Source organism: Dufourea novaeangliae, unplaced genomic scaffold (assembly GCF_001272555.1).
Source record: "Dufourea novaeangliae isolate 0120121106 unplaced genomic scaffold, ASM127255v1 scaffold269, whole genome shotgun sequence".
Taxonomy (NCBI): domain Eukaryota; kingdom Metazoa; phylum Arthropoda; class Insecta; order Hymenoptera; family Halictidae; genus Dufourea; species Dufourea novaeangliae.
The window spans coordinates 23,280-36,844 of record NW_015374146.1 but is presented as its reverse complement, the minus strand read 5'-3'; the positions used below and the strand labels follow the sequence as shown (position 1 = coordinate 36,844).

Here is a 13,565-nt window from a genome sequence, read left to right as displayed (position 1 = left end):
AAACTGTGTAAGTTCTGCCGTAATCGATTATCATGAGAAAAACTAAACCTAAGTCTATAAAAAGTTTCTGTACTTATCTATATATATGTATATATATATATGTATATAAAGCTCTAAAATTCATTCACAAAAAAGAAAAAGAATCAACGTAGACTTTTATCAATCTCTCGGATTAAAAAGTAAATTGATTAACGTGCAGTTACGCTTGAAGGGAGACCTACGTCCAGTTTCAATTTATACTGCAAACTTTGTGCATTCCATTGGTTCCTGTTCAAAGCGTTTTATAAAAAGTCGAGTCATCCAGGATTCTTAACAAGTTTTTTGCCGCGATAATCGTAAACGCGCCGACAAAACAGTACCATATCGGAGGACACCGGTATCGGCGGCTGTCGTGATTCACGCGGATATAGTTGATCCCCCGGCGGAACTATCAAACCGGGACTCTCTAATCCCTCTTCGATTCTTCGTAAATTTTTACGGTACCTGGAAATTGTATTAATATTTCACATACAGAATACTGGCAGCAACAGTCCGCAATAATTGTCGAGGCATTAACAACCCTATTCGTTACTGATGGTTTCGATTTGTGCTAATATTTCTGAAGATTGACCAGTAGTATGATATTCCCATTTTCTAGAATGATTCGATATAGATCGACAGACCATAATGTGGGATCGATGCAAAACAAATCATACCGTACCCATGTCTGTATATTACAAGTAGAAACAACTGGTAATAGTCAGACACATTAGTCAGTTGTATTCTGAAGCGCGAAACTTGAGTATTTCAAATTTGATCATCCCGAATAGGAGACTGCATGCGAAAATTTTATTCTATAATTTTCAATTGTTTTCATACGAGATATTTCAATGAATTTCAAAGGTTTTTTTACTCTGGTAAGAAAGTGTTCAAATGTTTATCAAGAATATTAATTCACATCACGTGACTAAACGGTATAAGTTAATTTTTCGAAAATAGCTAACTCACCGACAGTATTCATTGAATGTCAAAATATAACATTTATCTTCTATACAAGCGACACTGTTTGCATCCCGATGCCGTGAAGCGAAAACTTCGTCTTCGGTGTCGTATTGAGTCCTACCTTGCTCGGTATGTTCTGGTCTGTAGTACCACAACAACGAAAACATCATTTCACCTACAACAAGAAGTCTGTTTTTATCCTACTGGAATTCTTTTAACAGTATAGAGCAGTGCCATCCATTATAAGCTCTGTGCGTTGGATGCCTTTCATCACTTTGTTCCTCTTACAAAAGAGGAAAGTCCTGATGCGCAAATCACCAATTTTAATCAAATCCAACATTGCAAAATATTATGATAGTACAAAGTTTTTTTTCTTATTATTAATGTACTAATCTTCTAGCATATTGACCCCCTGTGTTTTAAACCTTTTAAAGTGGGCAATCAATTTATGTTTATATTTTATCTACGTGTCAAATTCAGTAAAAACTTGTTATTGTCACTTCAGGACTGTCCCTTGTTACTACAGTAGTATGCCTGACTGATACAACACAGCGTGTTGCAAGAGAAATATCATTTTTATTAATTTTTAACAATAAAGTGTATTTATGTTTCATATGTTTCATTTTTTTTATATTTTATTTGCTATTGAAACACTTCTACACAACTAGAAATTTCATCAATTTACTCCATTTATAGACAGCACTGTTATAAAGCATTACAAATGAAAATATACCATCGTCTGGATTTTCCCATAACGCGGCAATTTTTGCTACAAATGGCAAATCAGCTTTCCGTGGACCACTCTTTAGTAAAACGCAGTCGCGCGGTCTTAATACGTCACCACTTTCGTGTCTCATACTCGCGTAACATCGACGTATAGCCGATTCTTCGTTCTGGAAATAATAAGGGAATAAACAATTGAACCTACTTAGTAGTATTCATGCTGTAACTGTATCAAACTCAATTAGTTATTCAAGGCCACTTATCCACGGTTTAACTTTTCATTTCATGACAATTTGCGACTCGATGACTAAGGAACATGGAAAAAGAGTAACTTCTTGTGACATTGAAAAGCTTTTTGACTTTAATCTAAGTATAGGAAATATGCAATAGATATGCTCCTACCGTTAAATAAACTTTGGCTTCAAAAGGATCGCCCTCCCAGTTCCATCCGTTACTCCACTTCGGCTTTAAAAATGTTTTCCTAGTTAGCAGTAGATTTTCACTTCCTACTACACATTCCTCGACTTTGGTGGCAGATTTTTTTACAGACGTTTTCTTCGCACTTTTCCGTTTCTTTTTAATTAAAGCTGGCTTTTTAATAGTCTCATTAACATCCTTCACTTTAGATTTAGTTATACTCTCGTGCTTTTTACCATTATCTTTTCCGTTTGTATCGTGCACTTTCGATTTACCTTTTACTTTACATTTACTCTTATCGTGAGCCTTCGACTTCGCACGTGTGTCCGTCTTACTTCTAGACTGACCACTTTTTGAAATTACTTTCGATAACTTCTCTGACGCCATATCTTTTACTAAATCAACTTTCTTAGCTACCTTTTTCACTACGGACAGCAAGTTTGCTTCTTTTTTCGTTTTCTCAGATTTTTCTATATTTTTACTCTTACGATCTTTTTTCTGTGTCATCTGCAAACTTTGCTGTATAACATTATTAATAGTTTCCATAATAGAGTTATCACTGGCAACATGTTTGAAACAATTTGGAATATTGTTACTTGTACTCTGCTTAGAAGTCTTAGACTTTTTTATTGCATTTTCACAAGATACTGAATTCTCTAATCTTCGCTTTTGTGTTTGATTATCTTTCTTAGGCTGCTTTTTCTTTGAAATACACGCGTCATTGCTAACATCGACCTTTCTAATGAGAGATAAGATCGGTACAGAAATTCTAGACGAAAAGTCACTATTATTCAAATCTTGCGAAGAGCCAACTGAAAGAGTCCTTTTACTCACTTTTCTTTTTTTTCTACTATCAGACAAACTATCTAAAGATAATTTCCGCTTTGATACTCTTTGACACTTAGGTTGTTCCGCTTCCGGCCCATCTATAGATTCCTTCTCTATAGGATCTTCAATGTTCTCTTGTACCGTTGGTTCGTAGTCCGGTTTCTTCCAATTTTCACTCCCAATCACAACAACATCGTTCAACTCCTCCTTAACGTCGGGATCCCCATCCAATTTGTCGTCAAGTAATATACCGGAATCCTTGTCAATTTCCAGTATAGCCATTTGATCCTCCTTCATACATTGTTCACATTTCATTATATCGCACTTGTAATCCGATTCACACTTAACGTTACAATTTGCGACACAGGTCAAGTTGTCACCCATCTCTACACTACAGGATTCACACTTCACATTGTTATTCTCCAATTTAAATGTGTGAAACTTATTACTCGGACAAGTCGACACTGCTAGTTTCTCGGTAGGCGAAAGGTTTTCCATTTTAACTTCACACGTTGATGTACAGGCACGTTGCTGACATCCACATTTTTGCAACTTATCTTCCGTAGAATTCTTCTCGTCCTAAAAGAGTCATTGAAACATTTAACGGTCATTAGATGAATGTCTACTTCATAGCACATGTAAAACTGAAGCGAAACCGTATAACGAAAGTGCTGATTTTGTGGAATACAGTATAGTACCGGAGGATTTTTAATTTTTTTAATAGCTTATTAAAAATTAAAGAAAATAATGCAAACCTTGTCTTTGCAATCCGAGTTTTGAGGGCGATTATGTCCATCGACTAGATTATGAGACGGAGGGACCGACGGTTGGTTCTGATTCAGGTTGCGATGAGTGTTAAGTTGGACTCGATCCGTATCCCAAGCGTTAGCACCGTGAGGCGGTGCTAGCCCGGCTAGCCCCCTCGCCGGCGAGGGCGGACCTACCAAAGCGCTGGGCGGCAATGACAGACCGGTCCCCGATACCACTGGCGCTCCCTTACCATTACCAATAAGGGGCCCAGTATCCACGTTTTTTGGACAAGATTGCATCGGGCATGGGCAACCCTGGAAGGCTGCATCTACAACAAATGATTACATATTTCTTCAGAAGTTATTATTTACGAAATCTTATCACTGACACTATGACCGTGATATACTTTGTAAAATAAATTGTAACAGAAATTATAGTAATAACAGAACTATTTCATACATAACGAGTATACCTGTGGATAACGGAAGAGTAAAATGACTTAGAGTCACAGATTGTTTAGGACGAATTCTTTATTAACGATGATCATGCAACTCTCGCGGTCCTAGGTGTTGTTCGTGCAACTGCTGGTTCGGACTAACTTTTCGTGTCTTCAGAAGAGATCTCGAATAAGGCCGTCGTTTGTTGCGTCAAACGAGAACGTTCTCGATTATTCGATAATGTATACAGACGACGGTCCTCGCCGTTCCGAGAACTTTCGCCCGAGCAATCGAAACGCACCTTATCGCGGTGTGGATTGACATGTTCGCCGATACGTCGACCCGACGGCGCGTCGTGTGTGGCAACGTGCTCGCGCACGTGCCGCCACATACTGATAGATAAAATATGAAGTAGACAATTTGCACACTTACGATCTACAAAAGGTCTTCCTTGAGAATGCAAATACGCTGGATTAGGTGGAGGCGGAGGCGGTGGTGGAGGTGGTGGGTATCCTGCATAATACGGTGGCAAAGCATATTCACCAGGTGGTGGTGGAGGTGGTTGGTAATCAACTACTGCCGGGCCTCCTGCAGTAGGACCACTTCCAGGACCACCACCTCCACTGGATTCCTGGTATCCATAATATTGCCTGAAAATATACCTGTTTTAAGGCAAGTTAAAAATAAAAAAAATGTTTATTACTATCATTTTTCGTGATTGTATAAACAATAATAATATATTTGTTTTACCTTCTATAAGTTGGTGTGTATTTATAGTAAGGCGGCGGATGAGCATGCGGATGAGAATAAGCCGAAGGATAACACAAGTCTGCATACTGCGGTGGTGTACCATAATATTGGGGACAATATGCCCTATAAAATCCACCCCCTGAAATACGTTATTAAATCCTTCATTTAAATCACTGCATTACAACATCTTTTAATCATATTACGATTATTCTGGATCAGAGTTTCTGTCGTTTTTAATTCGACAATCAAGTGGAAACATCTTCAAAAACGGACTTACAATTCATAATATGTGTAATTCATGTATGTGTAAGTAAATTCGAAGTTAATTAAAATATAAAATATTATTTTGTCACACCTGTACTACTAGTTCCTCCAGAAGTAGTTGAAGTTGCTACTAAATCATCTGAGCCTTCAGAATTTTGAGGAGGTGTAGGCGTTGGTTCTGGAGGTGGTCCTTTAATAGGTGGTAAAGTTGGTGGGTGTTGTATCAGTGGTCCAGCCGGCTGATAATACCCTAATAATAACATGAAAATCTTTGTATCTTCATTCTAGTTCATGCTATCTTTAGGTTGCATATTATAATTAATTTACCATGTTGATGTGGTGCTGAGAATGCTGAATGTCTTCTAGGCGACATGTTCGGATGATTCCCTTGACTCCCTGGCGGTTGCATCGAAGATAATGCACCTAACGGTGTATACGATTTGCAAGGTTGCTCCAATTTTTGCTATTATGAAAAAAATTAATTTTTATCGATTGATAATAATAAACATAATTTTTCATTGATTATGAATATATTCGAGTTCCCGTTAGACCAATAATAAAAACTAACCTGATCATGAAGTTCAGTAGCCACTGCAGTAGCTGCTGTTTGAGTATGACTGGTTGAACTTATTCTATATTGCATACCAGCAATGCTACAGAATCCTTCATGATGCGTGGATCGAGTTTGATTAACATATACACCTTCAAACAAAATTTTGATGGTAATAAATTATAAACGTAAACGAAGATACATATGTAACTAACATAGTTTAGTATAGTACCAGTAATAGTGACATCTGTATCTTGATTCACAATAAGAAGTTTATTAGATGGTTTTAAGACTTCATCCTGTTCAGAATTTTGTCTTGACTTCCGCTTCTCGACATCAGAATCATTTTGCTTTCGTCTTTTAATGATTTCTACCTCTGACTCACTGGAAGAATCGGAACTGCTACTACAACGATTTTTCTCGTCTGAATAAGAAGCAGCCAGAATTGCTGTAGCATTAAGGCTTGCCATTCGTTTGCAAACTACCATATCTTTCAAATCCATTACTTCTTCATTCCTTTTCCGTCGCTTGATTGTTTTTTTCTTAGTGCATTCTACATTTTTTTCTTGTTCGCAATCCTCATCAGAAGAAGACGAAGATGAAGAACTTTCTATCATATCCCAATGCTTCCCCCGTAATCCTGGGACATTTCTCAATTTCCTTTTCGAAGTATTTTCTTCACCTTTACTTTCCGCTTTCTTTTCCTTTTCCTTTTCCTTTTCCTTTTCCTTTTCCTTTTCCTTTTCCTTTTCCTTTTCTTTTTCCTTGTCCTTTTCCTTGCGAGGAGGTTCTTCTTTTTCTTCTTTAGTTTTCTTCTGTTTCTCCTTCTCCTTTTCAGGTTTTGGTTTACAGAAACCCCCAAGGTATACACCACCAGTTTCATTTTCATATAAACAATGAACCTTAGCCAATGCATTTAATGAAGCCACCCTATGTCGTTTTGGTCCACTCCAGAAACCAAACAATCTCATTCGTCGAACACGTTCATCAGATGGTGAATTACATCTTTCTTTTTTCTTAATGTCCTTCTGTTTGTTTTTCTTCGTCTCGTCGTCACTTTCATTTTCTGAATCTGAAGAAAAACCATTGCCACCCGAAGTGTCACCATTAACAATTTCTTCTTTCAGATTTGCATCAGTTACACTTTCATTGTTGACTTCTTCTTGCTTAGAAGGAATACCATCGCTTGGACTATCTTCACAAACTTTAATCTGTTTAACAGATATCTCAGAAAATGTTTCTTCAGAGGAAGAGAGTGTTTGATTTGTGTTCTCCGTTTGTGCTTTTATAGCCTTCTTCTTTATCACCTTCTTACCTACTTTTAAATTATTTTTTATAGATTTTTTAATATCCAACGTTTTTGACTGTGATAGTTCTTCTTTACAACTTTTATCAATATCTTTGTCTTCCTCTTCTTCACTCTTTACATTGTTTGTTTGTGCTTCCTCGTTCGAGTCATCTTTACTTATAGTTTTTTTGTGCTCATTCAGCGGTTTTTCCGTTTCCTTTATATCCATTTTCTTTTTACTAGGTACAACTTTCTCTACCAATGTTTTAAGCTTATCATCTTTTTTTAATGCAGTGCTTATTTTACTATTTTTCGAAGGCAACTTAGCTTTCATATGCTTTCTTAACTTTGGTTTCTTCTCTTGCATAACTTTATTTTTAGAAATATTAACATTCTTCTTTTTTGTTTTCTTCATTGCTTCATCCTCTTCACTCACTGATGTTTCCTCGTCTTTTATCACCTTGTTCAATTTAATTTTCTTATCCACCAGTTTCTGGACCACTGATAGATGTGACTTTTTTGTTAAGACAGTCTTTCTAGAAATACCTTTCTTTTGCATCGATTTTGTCTTAGAAGACTTTTTCGTTCGTGTTATAGAACCTTTACTACTTATTGTACCTTTTTCAAGAAGCTTTTTACGTTCTGACTTTTTGTCTTTTATCACAGAAATCTTTATATTTTCCTTGCAGTCTGGCTTAACTAGTTTGCCATCCTTCTTTTTGTCATCTTTGCATTTCTTCTTAGGAATGGAACACAGAATATCTAACTTTTCTTCATGCACATTAGTCTCTTCTGTAACATTCAAAAGTTTTGGTTGATCTTCTATTCTCTCATCCTCAAGTCTGACACTTTTCTTTTTGTCTTCCACCTTTTCAACTTTTTTCTTGCTTTCTATCAATTGCTTATCCAATTTCATTTTCTCTTCTATTTTTTGTACTTTTTTCTTCTCTGTTACATCATAAGTACACTCGTCGGTGATTTTTTCATCCGCCTTGTCTAATTTTTTTTCTTCTACTTTCTCCCACTTTCTTTCTGGATCTTTAATACACTTCTTTTTTTCATCCACTTTTTCAGATTTCTCTTTCCGTTTCTCTTCCATTTTCTTCTTATCTTCTATCTTCTTCTTGTCTTCAACCTTCTCTGATTTCTTCTTATCATTCTCTATCTTCCTTTTTGCATCCTCCATTGTCTCAACCTTTTTAGGCTTTTTATCTTTTCTCACATCAGAAACTGTTTTCTCTAAAAATGTGCGACGTTTTTTAGCAATTGTTGGCATTTTGGTTGCCTTCCGGGCAACCACTGCCTTTTTCTGTGTTTTCATTATATCTGTTTCTTTACATTTTCAGCTTGACAGAAATGTGCTCAAAGTTGACGAAAGTCCTGAGCAAACAATTAAGACTACCTAACTGCCATTGCAAAGTGTAATTAGATATTGTAACTTCTGTTGAAGCTGGTTGTATCTGAAAATAACAGAAGGAAACATAATATTGTTAGGCAACTGTCATTAAACAAGAAAATGATATGCTATATGTAAATAGAAAATGGACTACTTTTCTAACCCACTTTTCACAGTTACATTTTTACCACATCAATATCAAAATACTTGTAGTTGAAATAGTTATCTTTTTTGTAACAGCAAGACAATTGGATCTATTCTTCTATTTTTTTTCTATTGAAAATTCCAATTAGATGACTAATTCACATTGTTACTTTTCGAGAACGAAATACATTTATCACTTGAATCACAAGTAAAGTAAAAGAATCTATATTTTTTCATATAAAAACTAAGATTCACAAGTTCCATGAGAACGAATAAATGAAAAAGAATTTCGATCGAGAGTGTCAAGTGCGCGCATTTTCATCGACTTGTTGACAAATCGATCCCTTTAAACTTGCTGCTCGTATCATTTAAGACACACTAGAGAAATTCGGCATTACAGATATCCGGTTATGTTTCCTTCCTACTTTGTGGGAAAAGAATATTCCGATTTGTCATTAAAAAGAAACACAATTTTCGCGTATAGGTAGAAAAATTAAAAGGACAAGGACACCAGGATACCTTTTAAATGTATCCGTAGATGGCCACAAGTGGCTAACATAAACTCAGTCCTACTGATCGATGAATTTGTCACGTACGAATTTCTGCCAGGCTCGTACTCTATTACGAAAGCCTCGAATAAGATATTTTCGAAAACAGTGATTCGTATATTCGAGACATAAATATAATCGAGAAATAAGAAGAAACTGAATAACGATGCACAATTTATGTTTACCTCTAGCGAGCCCTTTTGTTCCTATACACGACCCGCGAACGCTTTTTTAAACGATAAATTAATACACCAGTATAGTTGACTAGTCTGATGACTTTTCACTAAAATACACTACCGAGAAGAGCAATAACGCGGCTGTTTTCCAAACACTTTCTGTCTCGGTTCGCGAACCTTAACACGGATTCCGCATTTCGTTCACCCAAAACACGTATCTCACTCGACGTCCCTGCCCTTTTACCGTTGCCTTGTCGGCCATTTTCTTCCTCGCGCCGCTCCCCCACTCCTCCTCTTACGCGTTTCCAAATAGCAGATTTTCTCTTCCGTTTTCTCGAAGGTATCCGCTAGATGGAATTGCTTCTCTGTCGTCAGGTGAATAAAGATTTTCGTTATATCTTATTCAAAATTTGGGAATAAAATGGAACGAAAGGCAACAATCAAGACTAGATAACATCAAGAATGAGGTCTTAATGATTTAATAAATGTCTTTTTGTGTAGACAAATAATTCTAATGTATATACAGATGTATACAAAACTTTTCAAGAACCTTATAACGTTACTGCATATCGCATATAAAACTTTTCATTTTTGCCACTAGAAAAATATAAATCTACGGACCATTTGCAATGATAATATTACTTTATTCGGTATCCCTGTTATTTAATTATGTATATTGTGGCAATCCTAACAACATTGCTTGCACTATGTCTTCTTGATGTAATTCAGGTTTTTCCGTCGTACGCGCCGGTAACATTAACAATGCATTTGCTTTTTTACAACTAAGTAATTTACTACTTATTTGATTTCCAGTACTGTAAGCCACTGGTAGGTCTTTTGTATTATTCCATTTTAAAATTGCCCTAGCATATTCAGGCCGTGCATCCAAAATATATGAGGACATTAACTGTAACAGATGTATATATTACACATTATACAATCTAATAATTCATTATAAACAAAAATATTACATACTTGAGCTTTTAAAATGGTAGGCATAGATTCGTCCTTAGATAACAACTTCAGTACAGGTAATGCAAATAAGGACATGGTAACGGTAGCGGACACTGGATTACCCGGTAAACACAGAAAATATTTTTTTCTATCTTTAAATAAGCATGTTGCAAAAGTTGTTGGTTTTCCAGGTTTCATATTCACACGTCCTATACAGATATGTATTATTAACTTTTTTTTTATTAATAAACGCATGGTTATAATCGTATAGTTTTCTTATCACAGTTACCAAAATGTATTGTTGCATTAAAGTGATGCTGAAGGATGGGTTTCAACATATCTCTATCACCCATTGATACAGAACCTGATGTAATAAGTACATCAACTTGATTTAAAGCATGTTTAATTTTGTTCACCATGACAGTCTCTCTAAACCGTTAATAAGAATAAATTTAATTAATTAACATTTATATTTTTCTACGTTTAATAAATTACTAACGAATAGACTTACTCATCCTGTGCAATACCCATATCTATAGGATTAATGCCATGCTCTTTCAGTATCGATAACAAAGTAATTTTATTACTATCATATACATGTCCTGGCATTAAAACTTTTCCAGGACACTGTAATTCATCTCCAGTAGATAACACACCAACCTTTGGAAGATCGAAAACTGATACTTCTTTGTAACCACATGCTGAAAGAAGGCCTAATTCTACCGCTTCAAGTTTTGTTCCCGCCTTCAGAATGAACTCCCCTTTCTTAATATCACAGCCAATAGGTCTTACAATCAATTAAAAAGTGTAATTATTACATTGTCTTTTAAATACCGAAATATAAAAAGAAAGTACCTAATATCTTGCCCAGGTTTTATTTCTGTCATAATTTCAATTTCTTTCTCCTCTGTATTATCTAAAGTTCCTTTTAGAAGTTTAGTATCTTCAACTTGTACAACTGCAGTTGCATCTGTAATAAAACAAAAATAAAAAAATAAAGATTATTACGATTAACGCTAAAAATAGTATTTTAATGCATAACAAGCCATAATCTACCATCCGGAATAGGAGCACCTGTATTTACTCTGACACATGTACCAGGCTGAAGTTTAATTGCAGAAGCCTATAAATCAGTTTATTTTCAGATAACATTAGAATGAAACAATTACATGAAGAATATTATACTATTATACTACTTATGTTTATTATTATTTTCATTAAAGTAAGTTATAACTTACAACATCTCCAGCTTTTATTCCACTTAAAACTTTTCTCTTGCCTTTTCCATCACTTGCTAACACTGCATAACCATCTTTAATAGATGCTCTGAACGGCGGCAAATTGTATTTAGAATATAAATCACTACCCAATATTCTACCATGAGCTTTTTCAACATCTACCTCTGATATGGATTTTAATGGATCTGTGCATTTACCTATTATTTGTAAAGCTTCTTCAACAGAAATCATTGGATATGGTGATTCTCTATAACGTTCAACTACATTTCCTAAACACAACTACACAAATGTTTTTCTCTGTATAGTCTGAATATAACGAATTATTTTAAATGTGAAAAATGAACCTTACAGGTGTACTATCTTGAGATTTGTGTGAACAAACAGGAAAACTACTTTGTATGCGTTCATGTGTATTTTTAATTTTGTTTCTATTATCTCTCATTAAATCGACTGCATGTGGTATGGCAGGTGCAATTACAGTTAAGCACTCCTTAGCAGCTTTTGGTGATCCAGGTAAATTAACAATTAATGTTTGATTTCGTATTCCACATACAGCTCTTAATAATATGCAACAAAAGAGTATAAATAATGAAATGATACTTTTATGGAGAACACAATTTGTAATATAAAATACCTAGACAACATAGCCATTGGAGTAATTTTTAAACTTGAAGTTAACATTGCTATAACAATACCAGGGGTTTCTTTTTGAATAATTTGTTTTGTTACTTCAGGAGTAACATCCCTTTCAGAAAATCCAGTGCCACCGATTGTTAAAATAACATCCACTTGTTTATTGTCACACCAAGAAATTAAATTTTCCTACATAAGACAAACATGTACAGAACATTAAAACCCTTACGGCTCTTATTAGAAGTTGTTGCAGAAAAATATGTTTAATACTTAGAAATGAATAAATGAGTACTTAACATTTACCTTTAATATAAATTCGTCATCTGGTACAATGATCTTACAATATACTTGTCCTTTAAGAATTTGGCCAATTTCATACTTATCATTAGTAATACAATCTTTTATTGCAGGCCCACTTTTGTCTTTATTTTTTTTCGTGAAACAGCTGTCACTAACTGTTAATTATCATAATTTAACAATAAAATTTATAATTAAATTTTGAAAGAATTATTTCAAGACAAGCCTACAAGAGATACCTACCAGTTATAATTCCAAACCTTATGGGATCCATGATTTTATATAATTATTTTTATGCTGGAACAAAATGACTTCTTGAACTGATAACTCTGAAGTGGACAGCACCAACTTTCTGAAATTAATGTAGACTATATTTTTTCAATTTTAAATTATAGTTTCAACTGATATAATGTTATAATGAATACGTCTGACGTGAAAAGTTTTGCGGTATTAAATATAATGAAGACGACGTAGTATACATATAATCTCATTAATATACATATTTGATATTTATATGAAAATTATCTCTTTTCAAAGAGAGGTCATAAGATCGTATTTCTCAGTGTTACCAACTGTACATTGTTAATATAATTTATATTCCGTAGCATTATGCACTATTGTTCTCATGTGATTATAAATATTGTAATAAATAAATCCATAGTTTTTGGGGCATGTATTTAAAAAATTTCGATATGTTCGAAATGATTAACGCCTATATGAAACAAATGAAATGCTTTATAATTTATATTTCAGAATATCTACATCGATAAATACTGATATTAGGAACAACAGTGATATATTAACAAAAATAAGTAACATTTATGTAACATTAATGTAACATTTTATGTAATAAAGTGCCAACGTAACGTACTAACTTGTTGCTCATTAAATAGCGATTGCGCATGTGCAGCGTTGAATCCTCTTTTTGGTGCCATCATATCACATAGCGTATATACAAGTATGTATATAATGTGCGTGTATTTATATAGGTGTAACAAGATTCCGTTGCAAGTGCCTAACGCCTAACGCTTTATAGTTTAGTTCAACCAACAAGTTGGTAACTTGGTTGTGCGATGCATTTTGAACACAAGAGAGGGAGTTAAAAGCAGAGTGAGTTAAGTGTTACGGCCGAAGTCGCAGCAGCGGCAGTGTAACGGGAGGTGTGTTACGGGTGTTACGATTGAAGCGTTC

At 34.8% G+C, this 13,565-nt stretch overlaps 2 protein-coding genes across 3 annotated transcripts; both read right to left on the bottom strand.

Moving 5' to 3' along the window:
* Window positions 1–269: 269 nt before the first annotated feature.
* Window positions 270–9,490, bottom strand: LOC107191477. Of its 2 annotated transcripts, none has more exons than XM_015580538.1 (12): window positions 9,262–9,490; window positions 5,933–8,448; window positions 5,719–5,852; window positions 5,478–5,613; window positions 5,242–5,400; window positions 4,887–5,025; window positions 4,569–4,798; window positions 3,705–4,027; window positions 2,107–3,528; window positions 1,715–1,874; window positions 988–1,156; window positions 270–483 (listed from the first exon to the last, which is right to left on the bottom strand). In XM_015580538.1, exons 2-12 carry the CDS (start codon window positions 8,307–8,309, stop codon window positions 297–299), a joined length of 5,436 nt encoding a protein of 1,811 aa, XP_015436024.1. In that variant the 5' UTR covers window positions 8,310–8,448; window positions 9,262–9,490; the 3' UTR covers window positions 270–296. The 2 variants fall into 2 exon arrangements, with proteins under 2 accessions (XP_015436024.1, XP_015436025.1); XM_015580539.1 differs by having other exon boundaries at window positions 4,569–4,786.
* A 424-nt stretch (window positions 9,491–9,914) lies between these two features.
* Window positions 9,915–13,305, bottom strand: LOC107191476 (gephyrin). The gene is made up of 12 exons (XM_015580537.1): window positions 13,250–13,305; window positions 12,618–12,726; window positions 12,381–12,532; window positions 12,079–12,266; window positions 11,794–12,001; window positions 11,445–11,723; window positions 11,263–11,329; window positions 11,062–11,176; window positions 10,718–10,993; window positions 10,496–10,635; window positions 10,228–10,415; window positions 9,915–10,159 (listed from the first exon to the last, which is right to left on the bottom strand). Exons 2-12 carry the CDS (start codon window positions 12,646–12,648, stop codon window positions 9,920–9,922), a joined length of 1,884 nt encoding a protein of 627 aa, XP_015436023.1. The 5' UTR covers window positions 12,649–12,726; window positions 13,250–13,305; the 3' UTR covers window positions 9,915–9,919.
* Between the last annotated feature and the right edge of the window lie 260 nt (window positions 13,306–13,565).